General features: G+C 46.1%; 1 protein-coding gene across 1 annotated transcript in view; it reads left to right on the top strand.

Annotated features, from left to right (window-relative positions):
• The window catches only part of LOC147705907 (uncharacterized), a 287,761-nt gene that overhangs the window by 208,216 nt on the left and 58,745 nt on the right, over nucleotides 1-20,800 (top strand). Inside the window, exons 5-6 of the mRNA XM_086928993.1 lie at nucleotides 978-1,173; nucleotides 12,468-12,523. Of these exons, the coding sequence (XP_086785119.1) occupies nucleotides 978-1,173; nucleotides 12,468-12,523 (252 nt within the window). The remainder of the gene's footprint in view (nucleotides 1-977; nucleotides 1,174-12,467; nucleotides 12,524-20,800) is intronic.

The raw sequence follows: 20,800 nt of genomic DNA, 5'->3' as shown, positions 1-20,800 counted from the left end.
TTAAGTTTAAATACTAGTCAAATAGTTTACTCGATTATGCACTCACTGTAAACAGCTGTGTGTAAAATTCAGAGGATACATTTGAATTCTTGCAGGTATGACCTTATTCTTCTAATGTAAATTAAACGGGTGTCTCAGAGGGTAGTAATTACCATACAGACAGGCTTAACTTTTGTCTACATCTGCCTGCCTTATCGACCGCATTCACCTTGATGAGGCTTTAAAGTTTATTTTTTCTTAATGTTGTAATATTTTGTTTTCTGAATATCTACATGTGCCGCAACCAATTACATTGTTGCCCAAGAATAGGGAAAAAATATATACTAGTGTGGTGACTGAAATGATGGCTCAGTGAGCTGATGGTTGGACATCAGGGAGAACATTTCAACAGTTCTTAAGTCATAGCTGTCCTGGTGTGTTTCTGTAATACTTACATGGGTTTTGTATTCTGCCTTACGATTGGACCATGGACACACTCAGAATAGAGAGGTGTTTTAATTAAAAGCCCACCAGAGGCTCCATAATATGCAAAGTAGTATCCGCCTGTGTCACGTGTTACAGGCTTAAAGTATTGGTGCCCTAATGATGTCCTAACCACAATTGCTTTATTAACCATTTTGCTTTCTCGAATTTGCTTGAAAATGCACCAATTGGCCACTCTTTTTTTTTCAAAATTTTCCCGGCGGGAGAGCCTCCCCCTGAACCCCCTTTATGAAGGTCAGGCTCGCTCACTACGCTTGCTCCCCACAGGGCACTCATCTCAAACTTTTATGCCCGCCACTTTGAAATGTTACCAGCCGTCACCGCCATGGACTAGGGTGTACCACAGTAGCTTTGTGCCAAACCCTTTCCTGCTGATTGAAATCTAGATTTTTCTGGATAGTAGTATGATGTCCTAAGACAATTTTGCTCTCTTCTCTCTCCGAGTTCTTTGCTTGCCTAACTACTCCCTTTTGTAATGTCTATTCATTTCTCAGATGGTCATGGCTGGTGTCTGATCCATGGAATGGAACTGCACCTTCCGCCCACCAGCTGGGTTTCACTGGTTCTTCGTGGTGGACGTATATGTGTTCCTCACGGAGAACAGATGTCTCCTTTGCTCCTGGTACCTTCCTCCACTGCTGTGCCCCCACACCTGGATGACAACTATATTTGTCAGGAGTGCGCCATGAGGTGAGTTCAGGGTTACTCTTATCTTTTGGAAGAGCTCAGTCATGCTGGGACACAGACCCATGGGGTTTGTGGAGTGAGGGACAATCCTCAGCCTGTGCTTTTTTTTTTTTAATCAGGCATTTAGTTGGGAGACACATGGGCATTCCCACTTGTATGGCACATTCTACAAATTGATTTGCCTTCTGCATCTGTTTTTTTAAATGTATATACAGGAGATCTCATTACTATGATTCACCTTATTCGAAATCTGCACTGAATTCCCCTCTAAATATATGTTCCATCCATAAGAGAGGTCCCCAAACAACTTACACCTCGGGTAGGCACCATGATAAGTTATCCAAAAGCGTGTTGATAGTAGTTCATAATAGGATCGTGATAGGCTTCTGAGCTAAAGTCAAGATCTAATGTGACGGTCTTATGTACTAGGGGAAAAGATTATCAAGCTTCCTATTTGACATGTATGTTAGCTAAACAAAAAATGGTGCAGTTGGAAGCGCAATATTAATGGGAGAGTTAATGCTGGAGGCCTTGTTGATCACATAAAAAATCCACCTTTTTGATGACTTGGTGATATGTAGTAACTATTTGTCTGATCCAGTAAAATTAACATCTCTGGGTAAAAAAACCTAAAGGCTATTGGACTGTGTAAGATCTGTTTGAAAGACCGAAAATCAAAATTCAAAAATGGTAGGTAAGTATTTTATATTCAAGATTTCACATGCCATTGCTATAAAAGGCTTACTTCCTTTTTGTATGAGAACTATGATGCGCCCCTAAGAAAATGGAATAGCATGCATTAGCAATGCAAATAGATCTGGTTTTAAAACAATATTATATGGTTTTGTGAAGCGTTGCAAGCAAATGGCTTGGGAATGGATATGTATTTGTGTGAAAACAAAGAACTGTTAAATAATATTGGTGTAGGTTAAAAGGCCAGGTGACGGATGCACTGTCAAGCTAGACCTAAACATCTATGTAGGTTAATGACGGCCCTTCCCCATCTGTGCTGTCGCCAGAGAAAAACACCAGAAATTATCTTATCTAAGCCACTTTTTAATTGCAATATGTCATCTGCATGCCCTGGACAGTTCAAGCTCAGGCACCTGAGTAAATAAATTTACCCCATAACAATGGGGTAACCCAATTGGCCGTAGGACCTGGGTGCAGTGCGATACAGAAAAAAGGCTAATTTAGATGGACTGGTATAGAGTCAAGAGAGGCAAATGTAATTACTATATCTTCAGTTTATCCACCCTTTTCTGGATAAATAAAATGATCACAGCTTTGTGGAGGGCAAGAGAATTTTTTTTTGCGGAGCCACACAACTTCTGCCCAACAAAATATATTCTCCTGGCTCCCAACATGTGGGCGTGGCCAAAGCCCTCTTTAGCAATACTCACATAATTGCCTCGCAACAGTTATGCTGTCATGCTAGACCATAAAAATGGACAAATGAAATTATATGGAATGGTTGCATAGCAAGTGTCTCAATGTTTCCAAATCAGTGACATGAGAGACCGCCAGGGTTTTACATTTTGGGTGGCAGAGACTTGGTTAAATGGTGAGGCCACCCCATTCAGTTATTAGATTAGTAATAGCGGTTGTTCAGTCAATACAATCACCATGTGCAGTAGTGATTATATGAAACACAAGTTTGGTATTGGACCTATTGGTCTTACGTGTGGTATTCTCAAATATAGTTAGAAGTAAGACTACCACTAGTGATTGAGGAAATATTAAAATGTTTCTTCCATAGAGAACCTAAATCTTGTGGCACTTATCACCCTAATCAAGATACAAAAATGGATGTTAGAAAAATGAAATTAACCCTAAAAAGACTGAATTCATGATACTTAACAGACACTCCTGAAATGTTAACACACTGGAAAAGAACCCGGATCTGATGGTTTTGGTACCAAATTGAATCAAGAAGTCCCAAAATGATGCCAACCTCTGGAAATCTCTTACTGACTACTGCACAATATCAGCTTAAGCAGCTCTGTTCTCTTTGAAATGTCTCAAACTACTTCTTCACACAGTCGGAAGTATGGTCCATCATCTAAGCTACTGTCTTTTCTCTAAGTGATTACGGAACGTATTACTCACAGGAGGCAGGAAAACTTCTATGGCACCTCTTGCAAGTTCCCCCTCAATCTGCAGTATTCCTAACTGTGTGCACCAAGGGATATGATCGCATCTCACCCATTTTGAGAGACCACCACTGGTAACTGATGGAAGCAGGGATCAAATTCATACTCCTCTTTTTGCTCTGAATCTTCAACAACACTCATTCCTTTGCTCTTACTTCAGGTGATTGTATAAATACAGGGGTTTTGTCCTACGTTACCAGGCAGGACACAGTAAACTTTAAATAATACAAAGGCCCTGGTCTCGAGTTTAGTGCTGTTTTTTAATTGCCAGCAGACTTAGAGCTTCAAATTAATAAGACAGCTCCTGTGTCATTTCACTTATTTTCAATATTCATTTAAACATTCTTACATATGCGAGGTTCTAACACAACCTGACAGTAATTATAAACATTCTGTGCGAAACAAAAACATGATTTGGTACAATTTCATACATATTAACAAATCAATACAATTCATGTATATAGGTACACCAGAAACAGTTGTATTTCAGTCCTGCCTACTTATTTCTTTATATGTTTTGGGACTGAATTTCACCATAGGCTTGTTTTTAAATCAAATATGTCCAACAACCTAGGACACCCTTTTATTTTATTCCATTGGCGAAATGAAAAGACTAATCACTTGGAAATGCCGACGCGTTTCCAAACCCGGTCCAATTGTTCGGGTTTTTCTTCAGGGCAACCTGGGTACCTGATAAATTAAAAAGAAACACTTTTTAGTGCCTTCTCCTGTTTTGTTTCTACTAAGATAGCGCTTTCTAGAACATGAGATTACCTTACTGTTCCAGTGCTGCGTTGTCGTGTGTATTCTGGATGAGAAGATTTTTGGGCCTGTGTTAATAAGAAGAGACATGTGATTGTCTCTGTTATCTTAACGGATGGGCATTTCTAGATCACTTAGATTATTAATGTTTGACACTTACTTGGGATAGTTGGAGCAATGACTCATGCTGCAAACCGGTCCTGCGTTAAAGGACGGTCTGAATTTGCCACCCCTTCTGTTTGGAAGAATAAAGTGGTTTTATTTTCATGTCGGACTCCGTTTAAATATACCAACATTTTTGCTCTAACTCGGGCAGATGCTTACTTGTGTGTGCCGGAGTTCTGTCACTCTTCTGTGTTTCGGCGCATCTCCATTAGTGAGTTTGCAGCCGCGGCCGATATGTCCAGCTGAAATTAATTACAAGCTATGTGTCAGTACACCCATTTAAGCGCGACCTCGGGTTCGAACATTGGAGATTGATTACGGCTCACCTTGTTGCTTTTGGCTTGGTTAGACAATGCTCGCTCCTGCTGTTTGGCGTGCAGATCTGATTCTGCTGCAAGTATATGCGGAAGTCGTCGTTTGAGTCACCTGACTACACTTCTCTCTTTGGCTTCTGGGAATTGTAGTACGTTTTAGAACGGGCTGCAGACAGGTCAAAAATTGGGGGTGGATAGGTTAGTTCAATATTTCCTCCTGCCCTTGCGATTATGGTGTATGTTAAATTCGCAGGGTGGATATTCTCAAAAGTGCCCATGGTGTGCACAAAGGGATCAGTGTATGTTTCTTTGAAGTTCTGAGAGTTCGTTCATTCCATCAGTCACGCAGTTGAACTTTAAAATCAAATATGCTTCTCTTTGCAACAGTAATGTATCCACATCTCCTCCACGTATAGGAGTTTTGATTGCGGACAGTACGGTCCACTTGAATTCTTTTTCCGTATGCCCACATTGTTGAAAATGTTGCACCATTGGAGCTGTCAATATGTTTTGTTTGATTCTGGATCGGTGCTGTGCTATTCTTTGATTGATTTGTTGGGTCGTTTTCCCGATGTACAGTTTCGGGCAGGGGCAAATGATTGCATAAACCAGATTGCGGCTTTTGCAATTCGTGAATTCCTTATGTATCCATTTAATGGTGTTGTGCAGAAATTCAATTCCTTCTACTGTATTGGCACAGGAAACGCGGCTGCAAACTCACTAATGGAGATGCGCCGAAACACAGAAGAGTGGCAGAACTCCGGCACACACAAGTAAGCATCTGCCCGAGTTAGAGCAAAAATGTTGGTATATTTAAACGGAGTCCGACATGAAAATAAAACCACTTTATTCTTCCAAACAAAAGGGGTGGCAAATTCAGACCGTCCTTTAACGTAGGACCGGTTTGCAGCATGAGTCATTGCTCCAACTATCCCAAGTAAGTGTCAAACATTAATAATCTAAGTGATCTAGAAATGCCCATCCGTTAAGATAACAGAGACAATCCCATGTCTCTTCTTATTAACACAGGCCCAAAAATCTTCTCATCCAGAATACACACGACAACGCAGCGCTGGAACAGTAAGGTAATCTCATGTTCTAGAAAGCGCTATCTTAGTAGAAACAAAATAGGAGAAGGCACTAAAAAGTGTTTATTTTTAATTTATCAGGTACCCAGGTTGCCCTGAGGAAAAACCCAAACAATTGGACTGGGTTTGGAAACGCGTCGGCATTTCCAAGTGATTCGTCTTTTCATTTCGCCAATGGCATAAAATAAAAGGGTGTCCTAGGTTGTTGGACATATTTAATTTAAAAACAAGCCTATGGTGAAATTCAGTCCCAAAACATATAAAGAAATAAGTAGGCAGGACTGAAATACAACTGTTTCTGGTGTACCTATATACATGAATTGTATTGATTTGTTTATATGTATGAAATTGTACCAAATCATGTTTTTGTTTCGCACAAAATGTTTATAATTACTGTCAGGTTGTGTTAGAACCTCGCATATGTAAGAATGTTTAAATGAATATTGAAAATAAGTGAAATGACACAGGAGCTGTCTTATTAATTTGAAGCTCTAAGTCTGCTGGCAATTAAAAAACAGCACTAAACTCGAGACCAGGCGCCTTTGTATTATTCAAAGCTTACTTCAGGTGAGACAAAAGATTTATTTGAAGAGGAAAAAACCCATTATCTTCAAATGATTAATTTCAACTGCTATCAAGCTGCGCACATTCTTTTCCAGTGCGGCTCTTTTACTATGGAAGGCGCTCCAAGGTGTGATCAGCTGAGAAGCCGTGTTGAAACCTTCTGGAGATAAAGACACGTTTTTCAAACCGCCTTTAAATGTATAAACTGTCCTTTTTCTTAGTCTTCATAGATGAATTGATTTATCCTTGTCCTTACTAACCGTATATCACTCCCCTGCCTGCTTCTCTTTTCATCCTTGTTACCTCCTCCCTAAAATCACTTAATTATACAAATGTCTTAACTGAATAAATGTTACTCTTGGAGAGTTAAATGCATGTCTGAGACCTGCCTCAGGATAAAATAGTTCTCTTAAGTGTGCAGACAAACTGAGGGTAAAGCAGTTCTATATAAAGATGCCTTTTTAGCTTGAAGTCTTCCTGTGTGGGTAGGTCCAGAGGCGAGTTGATGGAATTTGTGAGCTTCCAAACTAGTTATGAAGTGGTTTGATTGTGACAGTTTTTGGTATGTCACACTAGATGTTCAAGTTGTGAAGGGTGGACAAGTTAGAGTATTGGATGGAAATATCTTGTATGGTATCTGTGAATCATCCATTACTTGGTGATGGCCTATAAGGCTGCTGAAATGTGCAGGTGAAAGTAGGAATAGGCTTTCATCTTCTTAAGTGATTCAAAACCTAATAGCTGCATGTCTCCAATATTGGTGTATGCTATGGATTTCTTGCATAGCATTGCTAATCCTTCTTTCTTTCATCCTAGTGATATTGCCTAAGGATTGGGCATCCTGGTAGAACTGCTTCATCTGTCACGGGTCACCATGTAGCCATGCTTCAATATTGGAAAGCAGGTCTAGTTTTGAATCGATTATTAGTTCATAGACATTTTGCATATTGATTGTGCATTGATCAGCATACAGTTTAGGTGGAAATGATGATGATGTGGTGGTGATTATCGGGTAAGGGAGGAAATTGAGGCAGCTTTTGAACCAGCAGTTGCATAATGAAGTGTTGGCAGGGGTTGGTAATTCTGAAATGTTGGGCAGTAACATCTTCAGGAGTTGAGGAATTAGTGTTTAGAGTTGTAGTGATTTTCACTGTCTGGGTAGTTATTACCCTCCTCTGAGTGTTAGTAGAAATTTAATAAGGTCTGGTTGGTGAGGAGAATGTGCTCTGATTGGTCTCAGTTGCTCTGGCAAATGGCTCTCCAATGGATATCTTGTGAAGTAGATGTACAAAGTTCTGATTTGTTGTAGCAAAGCATAGGGGAAGAGAAGGATTCAGTTGATGGTGAGATGCTATGTTTCCTGTTGCATTACAGGAATATGGAGGGGGCGTCTCCATGGAAGTGGGAGGTTAGGATCCACCTTGAAGCTCAAAGCTGTAATCCAAGTTAGAATTGTATTTGAGTCTTTGTATGCAAGTGTGATGATAGACTGTTGGGTGAAAGGTGTACTTGATGGTTCTGATTTTTCAGGACAGTTGGTGATGATTCAAGAAATGTTTGACTTGCACATCTACCCTGGCTCTAGAGTCTACTGGAATACTCAATATATTGGATGAGGATGATCCACCCACATTATATGGTATGCTTCATCATTGGCTTCCTCATCCCACCCTGGGAAGATAATACTACCAGGATGAAAACTGGATAAAAGTGGGATCCAGATACATATATAATTATCTTGAAGTAAACCTTAAGGAATTCCCTTTATTCAAAGGCACCCCAGGTAGGGTTAAAATAAATGTTGCATGATTATTGGTACAATGATCCATTTGTGGGTCCCGGGCTCACTGTGTCACTGGAATCAAGCTGAGCTGGCTGATTAGAGGTGATGCCCCGAAACCAGTCATCCTTATTCAGCCAACATGTCTGCCCATACCCTTATCAAAAAAGTTCAGGGGCATTCAACAGGGCTGTAAGGATTCCTACTCCCATAACAAACTATAAACACATGTGGGACAAGGAATTTCCTACCTCCAAAGGACTTATGGTAGTCACCTTAAGTCACCTTACACTTGGAATTTGGACCTACCTATGCTAGCACATGCCCCCTCACCTCCATAAGCAGAAACTGGAAAAAGATCAGAAGACCAGTGAAACAACCCTCTTGACTCCCACCTCCCAAACACAACATCCAACCCAGAACAGGCTGTGAAGTACTTCTCTCTGTGGATCACAGAATGCACGAAGATAATCTCCCCACCAAGCCAGCCAAATCCAAAGGACCTGCCAGATGAGCCAACTGGTTCACAGTGCAGCTGAAATCTGCTAATTTCAACTGCCAGCAATTAGAAAGGAAGGGCTGTGCCAGCAAAGAGACAGAACACCACACAACCTTCAAGACAGCACTCGACCCGTACCATCGCCTCCTAAAAGAAACAAACCCCTCCCTAGCAGACCCCATGGAAGCCAGCACAAACTGCAGCAAGGAGCTCTTAGCCATTTTGAAGCCGTTCCCCAACCCCGCAGCCACTGAGAATGAGAATGACAATACCCTCTTACAAGAACTGTGTGTCACCCTGGGAGACAACTTTTTTGACAGGATCTCAGTAATCTAAGAAAACTTAAACCCCACACCTCCTGTCACTGACCACATCAGCCTGCTCAAACCCATGAACACAAACACTGAACACCTGCTCACCAATTGGGACCCTATCACGACTCAAGCCACAATCTCCATCATGACCTCTGTGCACTCTAGAGCACCCCTGGACCTCTATCCCCACCACATCTTCAACTTCTATTTGCAGCAAGCTCAAGAAAGTCCTAAACACGGCCATCACCTCTGCCTCCTTTCCTAAGGACAGGAAACATGCTAAAGTGAGGCTTCTCCTGAAGAAACCATCTGCTGACCCAACAGAACCAAAGAACTACCGGCTTTCTCGCTGCTCCCCTTTCCAGCGAAAGTTCTTGAGAAGGCAATCAACCATGAACTTACCAAACACCTGGAACACAACAACCATCCCAAAGTGTTTGCCTGCTTATCACCTATTTTTGATTGGGTTTTTTATGTTGGACTTACGACTCTGAAATAGAGCAAAACGGAGGAGGACAGGGTGCCGCAGTAGTGGAGCTTGTTAGCTTTACCACAAGGTAAAGTTAGAATGGTTTAGGGGAAATAGGCACATTTTGAGCACCTTGTTTCTGGTTTGTCTTTGTTTGATTTGTAGGGTCTGAGGTTTATTGGTTTCGGTTGTCAGCTGTTTGGGACTTTTTTAGGAGTTTTAAGGTACTAACCTAGAATTTTGAAACACTGTTCTTGTACCCCAAAAACTCCCTTTCATAAACATAAGCCAAAAACATTTTGGATAATGTTGAGGGTGAGTGAGTAGGTGGTGTTTACAATGTAGTTTTGATTTGGTTTTTTTCACACGGATACATTTTTTTCACACCAATAAATGTATAAAGTCCTTGAAGTTAAATAGCTTCTGCTTCTTCTGGCAATATACACGTGGAGGGCAAAAACATAGTTTATTAGACTTGTCCTCCTTAGGGTTGTCTTCCCCAAAGTGTTTGCCTGCTTATCACCTATTTTTGATTGGGTTTTTTATGTTGGACTTACGACTCTGACCACTTTACCACTGCTGACCAGTGCTAAAGTGCATGTTGATTTCCCATAAACATGATAACATTGGTGTATACACAATTAGTATATTTAGGTTACTTGCAAGTCCCTTGTAAAATGGTATACCCTACACCCATGTCCTGTTACCTAAATGCTACTAGTGGGCCTGTAGCACTGATGGTGCCACCCACCCAAGCAGCCTTTCAAATCAGTCTCAGGCCTGCCATTGCAGGACCTGTGTGTGCAGTTTACTGCCACTTCATTTTGGCATTTAAAACCCTTTGACAAGCCTTAAACTCTCCTTTTATTATACCCAAGTTACTCCTAAGGTATGCCCTAGGTAGCCCAGGGGGCAGGGGCTGTGTAAGTAAAAGGTAGGACATGTACTTGTGAGTTCTGCATGTCCTGGTAGTGACAAAAACCCCAATTCATTTTATGCTGCTGTGTGGCATCCTATCATGGGTTAACATTTGGAATTCCTTAATAAACTTGTAAGCTGTAATTCCTGATTAAAAAGGGGTTGTTGCATCATGTTTTATATATTTGGAATGGTAATGACAAATCCTCTTCACTGGTAAAGTTGAATTTAACATTACTATTTTAGAAATGCCACTTTTAGAAAGTGGATATTTTTCTGCGCTTACTGCTCTGTGTGCCTGCAACATGTCTCCACTACATGTCTGGGGTGGGTGACAGCTACACTTTGTGCATTCTCTCTAGACAGCCACAAACACAGGAAGGTTATTCCTCATTCTGATGGCTTTTCTTGAGTGGAAGGTGGAAGCTGACACACCTGATTAGGAAGTGTCCTGTTTTCTGCACAAAAGGCTGATTTCTACCCACTGATAGCCAGAGCTAGGAAGAAAGGACATGTGTGCACTGCAGATACCCATCTTTGAAGTTCCCCCCACTTTAAAGGCACAACTGGGTATACGTACTGGGTCTCTGATCCTACCAAGACAGTACACTACTGGAACCATCCGGAAGGACTGCTGTGCTTCTACAAAGACTGCCATTCCAGTGGACTACTGTTCAGGAAGAAATGCTTTTCTGCTCTGATGTGCCTGTTACCAGCTGCCCCGCTAACCCCTGCCCTGCTGAGGAAAAGGACTGGACCCATCTAACTTGAAACCAGAATGACTAAGGGCTTGCTTGCTTCCCCCTGTTGTGAAGTTTCAAGCCATCTAAGACTTCCTTCAACCCTGCAACAGCACCTGGACTCGGCCATCTGTGAGTCCTGCCTTGCCAAGTGGTGCCAACAGAGTCCTGGGCCCTTGGAAGTTACTCTTCTGTGGTAAACCAGCAAAATCCAAGCATTGACAACTTTGCGCCATTTGGAACCCACACAGCTCCCTTAGACACAGATGCAGCTGCTGCTCAATTCCATTGCTTTAACAGACTGCATGCCTTGAAGATGATGGACTGTGCATTTTGACGATTGTGCATCGCTGAGGTGTTCATTGAAAAGGTTTCACTGACTGCGCATATTGCAACCAAAGCATCGCCTACATCCACGAGAGTGACGATGCATTGCCTCCTCTGCTCCCCGCATCGGATCCTCGACGTTTATACTTCCTCCATTCAAGTTACTTTTTAAGCAGGAGAAGTGCGAGTCTCTCAAATGGAGTCAGCCCAGGATTTAGCCCGGTCTTTCACAACCAGATGTCCCTGTTTGCCACGTTATGACTCTAGGCACTATTTGATTTAATCTTTAAACATTACTAACTCCAGTTCTACTGATCAGATGTTTTGTTGTTTTGGTCTTTTTACTCATTAAATTATCTATTTTTCTAACCCTTTGTGGAGTATTTTAGTGTTTTCATTGTGTTAAGGTGTGTGTTTGAGGGTGCTGCACAAATTACACATTGCCTCTTTACCTAAGCCTGACTGCTCTGTGCCAAGCTACCAGAGGGTAAGCACAGTTTATATTTTAGGGTGTATCTACCTTACCCTGACTAGAGTGGTGGTTTCTGCTTGGATAGGATACATACCTCTGCCAGCCAGGAACCCCATTTCTAACAGTGGTCTATGACATGCTCAGTATGTCTGTCCATATTTGGAATACAATGCCTGGTAACAGAGAAATGGTAGGAGCACCAGCTCCTACATAACCTGACTGACTGGTGAAACTAACCCACCATACTGCTACCATTGGATGTGCAGCAGTCTTTCCCACACTTATCGTAGTTTTACATTTCCAATAGGAACAATCAAGCCTAAACTCACATGCCCACGTCTTACTTGAACCAGAACACTTGCAACCCAAGATCAATTTTGGACTATTTGGGCCTCTTCAGTCGAGTGCAGCTTGGTTCCAGTGAATTTGATTAAAGCATTCCAGCCATCATTTCTTTGTATTCTTCACTGACACCCCAAGTGAAACGGGTATGCCTGGGCTTAGGTCCCATTCTCACTGTCCTGCTGGAACCAAGCGTTCCACCCATCACTTTTTTTTAATCTGCATATATAGTTACAGCATCTTGCATGTTTTACACTCACGTTTGCAGTGAAGCGTAGTGCTTGCTCTTGTTTTGGGAAAACTCATCTGCGCACCAATGAGAGATGTGCTAAAAATGTTGTGTCCTTTGTGGATTTTTAGAATGTTTCCATTTTAATTTTTATTTGACAGAAATCGTGAGAAACAAGCGTGGAATGAACAGAGAGGAAGCTTACAAGTACCCGCAGGTGCCATCTCCTTGGTTGTGGTAATTCACATTGGTTGTGGTTGGGTTCTCACTATTTAAGATTCACATTGCTCGTTCAAATTTTTTTGATTCATGCTACAATCTTCATTAATGAAAATCTGTTCTCCTTATGCACACTTCAGAAGTATATGGATTTCTTTTATTTGCAAAGATTTGTATTCGTGTTTAGATCTGTGCTGCCTGAGAAGACATTCTTACTACTAACAATTTGTGCCATGTATGTAATTATACGGGTCCTAGTGAAGTCGGGCATCTTCATCTTTTGGTGGGCCTTCCGCTGAATCACTCTTGATTAACAGAAAGGCAAAGGAGCAGATTTGGTAACATTTCACGCAATGCAGCAATGAAAGATGCTGTGCTGTGAAACAGAAAGCAGACCTGCGCCATGCCTACTAAACTATGGCAAGGTTTTCTTCACTCCCTGTGCTGGTGCACTTTGAACTGCTCTGTATTGCAAGGGTGTATGTAATGTCAAGCATAGGTTTTGTTCCAGATGTTTACCCTTTAGGACAAAATACTATGTCTAGACATAATTAAACACTTTTCCCACTTGGGTGTGTGTGCTGTAAAGAGTTATGCCTGCCTCGGATACATTTATTTCTGGCCCAAATGTCGGTCTTCCTTTTGCCTACACAGAACTTGCGATCTACTGCATTTAATATAAATCCTAAAAGGTGATTGCATCCTTCCCTTACTTTTTATCTGTTCATGTGCTTGCCACCTACTTATACTCTGTTTCTATTGGTTGTAGCATGCCCTTTCATGTTCTTCATGGGTGCCCCTCAGCTCTAGTACTAATTTCAATCTGCTTTTGTTGAACATATTTCTTAATTGTGAGCAAGCATGTCAGCACACCTGGTTGTCTCCTCCTCCAACCTATTCCCCAGGCACATCACCTTGACCTCCTGTACTACTCGTGCCCCAGATTCTTATTTTCGATGGCAGACGCTTTTTCCTCGGCACTCACCGTGCAGCCCATCCTGTGCCTCGGATCCCACCGTTTCCGGTCGTACAGGGACCCGAGCCCGGGGCCTGCAGCAAAGAGACACGCTGAGTCCTGCATCAGTCCTGCCAAGTATCGCACATCAGGTGTGACACTAACGCATTTCAGTGTGGTGTTCCGCATCCCGGCACTGAAATGCATTGTCACGCATTTAATGCCACTCTGAAACTGGGTGCTAGCGCATGCGGTCAACGCCTCCTGGGACCTGTGCGCGACTGCGCCAGCTCTGTGCTGCTCGGCAGACTTGCCAGCACTAGCGCAGTGGCTCAGTAACAGTTAAAGATCTTGTCTCAGCTGTCTGGCTGAGAGTGCACTGTGGTACAATGTCACAAATCTGCCCGCCGCGCCTGGCTGCATCATTTCCCACCCGCAGCGTGGTTGACACCGACTGTCGAATTACCGAGACCCGGGGCAGGGCCTGCAATCAGCAGTGGTTGCCACTGTCTTTTGGCACCATGGGGGGGAATATCCGGATGTGAGGTCCTCTGCTGCTCCGTCCCGTCCTGGAACAGAGGAGGAAGGAAGTGAGGTTCTTGGTCAGAAGCGGCAGGAGACTTGAATCTGAGAGTCGCGTCCGCCGTGAGTACTCCTGTTGCACATTAATTAACGTGTTGGGCCCAGCTGGCGGCTGGAGCCTGGTCAGCATCGACCACCAGTGAGTGACACTCGCTCTCAGCAACTCTGATGACCGCCATGGCACATCATGAGCTCAGTGCTGCAGTTGTACGGCCGCCGGACCGGGGACGCACTCGCAGATAGAGACACTGGCGCAGTCAGTGAAAAGGAAGTACTTTGGCCCCCACGCTGACGCCAGGCAGCCTGCGGCCACTACTTATTTTAAGTGTAAACTATTAACTTCAGTCAAAAAGCGCCGGTGCCACGGAGCGCACCACCACTGCAGATTTGCCTCGATAATTTCAGAGACAATAGCTAGTTAAAATCTGATGGGCAGGACTCTTCTGTCTCCTTATTATTGAGGTATCTGCAAGTTCTGATTGATCATGATTTCAAATTCACAAATCTGCACTGTCTGCAGACCGCAGCAGGGCTGCTCTGTCTCGGTCGCGTGACCCTTGCTTTTTCTCACAGTTGAGAAGCGAGGTTTGCCAGAATATATTGAACAAACTCCTTAAATTCGGGGTAAATGCCAAGGTGGGCTTTGCTGCACTTGTCGCGTGTCGAAATTTCTGCATAGGAGTAAGGACAGACATTGGTAATCTTGAAGCTTGCCTGGTGCTGCATCCATGCTCTGAGTCAGTCAGCTGTCCTGACTAGTACTATTATCATTATTTATTAACAGGCTGAGGCAGCGGAGATCCGGGCTGGGGCCTCTCTCGCATGATCCGCTTTCAGTTTGGTTACATTAGGGTCCCACATGGAGAGAGACCCTGGACAGACTCCTTAGTGCCCTTCCATTTCTGGTTCTTTTTTTTTGCAGTTTTCATAACTTCTTAGAGTGTCTCATTGCTCAAATGGATGTCATTTCTGATATGCTTGATTTTTGATTGCGAGAAAGTGTCACTCAGTCGTTGAATGTCATTCATAATTACACAAATTATGAAAATGTCACACATAAGCGAGCTGAAACCTTGGCAGCTATGCTGCATAGGTAAAATGTACTGAGACACAGTGCCCAGATCAGCCCCAAAAAGAGCCCATGCCTCGGATACAATCAATCAATCAATCATTTGTAAAGCGCACTACATACCCACGAGGGTCTCAAGGCGCTAGGGTGGGTGCTACTGATTAAACAGCCAGGTCTTGAGTATCCTCCTGAAGGTCAGCAGGTCTTGGGTCTGTTGTAGGCTCAGTGGAAGGGTATTCCATGTCTTGACGGCGAGGTGGGAGAATGATTTCCCACCGGTGGTGGTTCTTCGGATGCGCAGGACTATGGCGAATGAGGTCGGCGGAGCGTAGCTGGCAGTTGGGGATGTAGAAGGAGAGCCGTCTGTTGAGGTAGGCTGGGCCGGTCTTGTGGAGTGCCTTGTGGGTGAGGAGCTTGAAGGATAGCCTCTTGTTGACAGGGAGCCAGAGCAGGTTTCTCAGGTGGGGGTGATGTGGCCATGGCATGGTACATCGAGGATCAGTCGTGCCGAGGCTTTTTGCATGCATTTTAGTCGTCTGATGAGCTTGGTCAGGGCTCCCATGTAAAGGGCATTTGCGTAGTAGAGTCTGCTGCTGACGAGGGCCTGGGTGTCTTTCTTGTATCTGTCGGGATCCATCTGCAGATCTTGTGGAGCATGCGAAGGGTGTTGAAGCAGGAGGAGGAGACGGCGTTGATTAGCTTGGTCATTGAGAGCGTTGAGTTGAGGATCATTCCCAGGTTGCGTGCGTGGTCGGTGGGTGCCAGGGCTGCCCCCAGTGTGGTCGGCCACCAGGAGTCCTCCCAGGTTGAAGGGTTGGAGCCGAGGATGAGAACCTCCATCTTGTCAGAGTTCAGCTTCAGACAGCTGGTCTTCATCCAGTCGGCGACGGCCTTCATTCCTTTATGGAGGTTGGCCTTGGCGGTGATGGGGTCCTTGGTGAGGGAGAGGATCACCGCCGCCGAACACCTCCACTTCCAGATCACGACCCCAAATCCACACTCAGAGGCACCCTCATCTACAGGCCACCAGGACCCCGCACTCAATTCAGCGAAGAAATCACTGACTTTATCAGCCCACACGCCCTCCCCTCCTCGGACTACATTCTCCTAGGGGACCTCAACTTCCACCTGGAAAAGAACAACGACAGCAACACCACCACCCTGCTGGACAACCTCGCCAATCTCTCACTTAAACAACTGGTAAACACCCCCACCCACCACGCTGGACCCACGCTCGACCCAATCTTCTCCTCCAACAAGCACATCTCCTTCTCTCACGCCACAAGACTCCACTGGACGGACCACAGCTGCGTCCACTTCAACTTCAGAAAGACCACGACCCACCACCACCCACAAGGCCCCCGCAGAAACTGGAACAAAATCACCACCGACCAGCTCACCACATCGCTAAACAATAACCATCCCGCCAAACCATCGGACCCAAACCAAGCAGCCATCAATCTCGCACAATGGATCACCCACTGCGCCGACGAATTAGCACCCTTGAAAAACCATCACAACAAACCAGGAAGCAAAAAAGCCTCCTGGTTCAATGACGACCTCAAGAACTCCAAAAAGAACTGCCGCACCCTTGAGAAAGCCTGGCGAAAAAACCCAACCACAGACAACATGACCGCCCTCAAGGACGCCACCCGCAAACACCACCAGCTGATCCGATCCACCAAGAAATCAGCATTCAAGGAGCGACTCGACAACAACGCCCACAACAGCAAGGAACTCTTTAGCATCGTCAAAGAACTGACCAATCCCAGCGCCGGCTCCAATGACATCACTCCCTCTCAAGACCTCTGCAACTCACTAGCCTCATTCTTCCACAGCAAAATCGCTGACATACACAACAGCTTCGGCGACCAGTCCACCTCCCTTACCACCACCGAACTGAAGCCCCCCACCACCACCCTTGGCGTCTGGGACCCAATCAGCACCGAAGACACTATCCGCTTGATGAACTCCATTCACTCCGGATCACCAACCGACCCTTGCCCCCACCTCATCTTCAACAAGGCCAACTCCATCATCACACCTCATCTCCGGGATATCATCAACTTCTCCCTCAACACAGCTACCTTCCCGGAAAGCTGGAAACATGCTGAACTCTGTGCCCACCTGAAGAAACCCACAGCAGACCCCACTGAACTTAAGAACTACCGCCCCATCTCGCTCCTCCCTTTCCCTGCCAAAGTCATAGAGAAGGCCCTCAACAGTCAGCTTGCCGCCTTCCTCGAGTCCAACGACTACCTCGACCCCTCACAGTCCGGCTTCCGAGCCAAACACAGCACCGAAACCGCCCTCATCGTAGCCACAGACGACATCCAAACACTACTCGACAACGGAGAAACAGCTGCCCTCATCCTCCTGGACCTCTCCGCAGCGTTTAACACGGTCTGTCATAGCACCCTTGTACAACACCTCAGAAACGTCCAGATACAAGGAAAAGCACTGGACTGGATCATCTCGTTCTTTGCCGGAAGAACTCCGAGTCCGCCTCCCCCCTTTCAGGTCAGAGGCCACCAAAGTCATCTGCGGGGTACCTCAAGGATCTTCACTCAGCCCACCCTTTTCAACGTCTACATGAGCCCCCTCGCTTCCATCGCACGCCAGCACAACCTCAACATCAGCTCCTATGCCGACGACACACAGCTGATCCTCTCCCTCACCAAAGACCCAAACATCGCCAAAACTAACCTACACGAAGGGATGAAAGACGTAGCCGAGTGGATGAAGAACAGCCACTTAAAACTGAATTATGACAAGACGAAGTCCTCATCCTAGGATCATCCCCCTCCGCATGGGACAACTCATGGTGGCCACCGGCCCTGGGCAGCGCACCCAAACCAACGGACCACGCCCGCAACCTGGGATTCATTCTAGACTCCTCCCTCTCGATGACCAGGCAAGTCAACACCGTCTCATCATCATGCTTTAACATCCTACGTATGCTCAGAAAGATCTTCCGCTGGATCCCCACCGAAACAAGAAAGGCGGTCACCCAAGCACTCGTCACAAGCCGACTGGACTACGGAAACACCCTCTACGCCGGAACCACAGCCAAATTACAGAATAAACTCCAACACATTCAGAACGCCTCCGCCCGACTCATCCTAGACATACCCCACCACAATCACATATCCGGTCACCTGAGAGACCTTCACTGGCTCCCCGTCAACAAGAGAATAACGTTCCGCCTCCTCACCCACACACACAAAGCCCTCTACGACCTGGGACCCAAATACCTCAACACGCGCCTGACCTTCTACACCCCCACCCGCCAATTACGATCATCCAATCAAGCCCGCGACGTGATTCCACGCATCCGAAGAACCACCATGGGAGGAAGATCATTCTCCTACTTAGCGGCCAAAACCTGGAACTCCCTCCCCACCCACCTCCGCCTTACACAGAACCACCTCTCCTTCAGAAAACAACTCAAAACTTGGCTATTCGATAAGCAACGAACCACCCCCCCCCCCTCTCAAGCGCCTTGAGACCCTCTGGGTGAGTAGTGCGCTATACAAATCCTCGACTTGACTTGACTAGTGTCGTTGTCGTAGGAGGTTATGTTGAGGTTATGCTGTCGGGCTACATGTGCGAGCGGGGCCATGTAAATATTAAACAGCGTCGGGCTGAGGGAGGATGCTTGGGGTACGCCGCAGATGATCTCGGAGGCTTTGGAACGGAAGGGGGGAGGTGGATGCTCTGGGTTCTGCTGGGGATGAAGGAGGTGGTCCAATCCAGAGCCTTGTTTCAGATCCCTGCTGCGTGGAGGCGTGCACGTAGTGTGCGGTGGCAGACTGTCGAAGGCGGCAGAGAGGTCTAGGAGGATGAGTGCTACGGTCTCGCCGTTGTCCAGCAAGGTCATGATGTCGGTGGCGGTGATGAGGGCAGTCTTGGTGCTGTGGTTGCTGCGGAACCCTGACTGGGAAGGGTCCAGGATTCTGTTTTCTTCGAGGTATCGGGTTAGCTGTCTGACTGTTTTCTCGAGGGTGCCTCTGAGGGTGGAGTTAGGGTCTGTGTGGATCTGGAAATGCATGTGTTCGGCGGTGCTGAGCACGTCGTCGGTGCTAGTCGAGACCCTGATGCTGTTCTTGTGGACGATGGTGATTCCTCCTCCGACTCGGTTGTTACGGTCTCTGTGGGTGATCTTGTAGCCGTCTGGGAAGGCTACGGCGATGTCGGGTGTGGAGGAGTCATTAAACCACATCTGTCAGGAAGGCGACGTCTGGGGATGTTGTGTCGAGCAGGTCCCAGAGCTCGATGGCATGCTTGCGTGCGGAGCTGGTGTTCAGTAGTATGCATCGGAGGTGGTTGAGTCTTTCTTGGCGGGTGGTTCATCGGCTCTGAGGCTGGAGTAGCTGCAGTTCCAGCAGGTGAAGGGGCCGTGTGTGCGTTTCGGGGCGGCCTTGAAGCCGTTGTGGCTCCGTCCGGAGTTGAGAGCTTGCAGGGTCCTGGCGGCATCGTTGTGGCAGGTGTGGGGGCCAGGGGTTCTGGCGCTGGGCGCAGATGGGCACACATGGGCTTGCCTTACGCGCCTGTGGCGCGCGGCCACCGGCATATATGGGGAGGTGGGAGGGAGGAGCAATTGGGAGGTAGCGAGTGGGCAGTCGGGGGCGGGCCGCAGGGGACACAGCGGCGAGGACAACGAAGGTAAAAGGAAAAAGGGGCCCAGAAACGAGGGAAAAGAGTGGCACAGAGGGCATGAAAAAACGAGTGGAACAGAAGGTAGAAGGGCACAAAAAACGAGGGAAAAACGAGTGGAACAGAGGGCAGAAGGCCACAAAAAACGAGTGGAACAGAAGGCAGCAGGGCACAAAAAAGAGGGAAATACGAGGTGCACAGAGGGCAGAAGGGCACAGAAAAATCGAGTGGAGCAGAGGGCAGAAGGTCACAAAAAACAAGTGGAACAGAAGGCAGAAGGGCACGAAAAACGAGTGGCACAGGGGGCAGATGGGCACAAAAAACAAGTTGAATAGAAGGCAAAAGAGGCGCAAAAACGAGGGAAAAACTAGTGGCACAGAAGGCAGACAGGCACAAAAAATGAGTGGAACAGAAGGCAAAAGGGGCACGAAGACGAGGGAAAAACGAGTGGCACAGAAGGCAAAAAGGGCACAAATACCGGAAAAACGAGTGGGACAGAGGCAAAATACAGAAATACAGGGGCAGCTGAGAACAGAAGGCAGAACAGGCAGAGAGGCACGGGGACAGCGAGGGGTACAGAAGGAAAGACCGGGCAGAGAGAGGAACAGAGGGAAGAAAAAGGGGCACGGATCACTACAGGCAGCGGGAGAAGACCGACAACAGCAGTCACAGACCCAACAATGAAAATACAGGCAATTCAATAAAAGCAATAAAGTGTAGGATGAACAAGCCTACCTACAGCCTACCACTTGCCCTCAGGGGAGCCTGCGGGTGGTGGAGGGTCTCGAACGTCCGCGGCAGTGGCAGCTGGGGCAAGGAGACCCAGGCAGTGCTGTGCGGAGGGGGAGCGACCTACCAGGTAGGGTTAGCGCTGCCATGGGCGTAGGAAGTGTGGGGGATGCAGGGGATAAATTCTCCCCCCCCCAGATTTTGGAGTGCGGGGTACACGGGGGACGAGGGTGGGGAGACGAGGGACAAAATAATGAACCCCTCTCCCTTTTGTTATTCACAGG

Source organism: Lissotriton vulgaris, chromosome 7, assembly GCF_964263255.1.
Source record: "Lissotriton vulgaris chromosome 7, aLisVul1.2, whole genome shotgun sequence".
Classification (NCBI taxonomy): domain Eukaryota; kingdom Metazoa; phylum Chordata; class Amphibia; order Caudata; family Salamandridae; genus Lissotriton; species Lissotriton vulgaris.
Note: the sequence above shows the minus strand (reverse complement) of the source record. Positions and strands in the feature narration are given on the sequence as shown.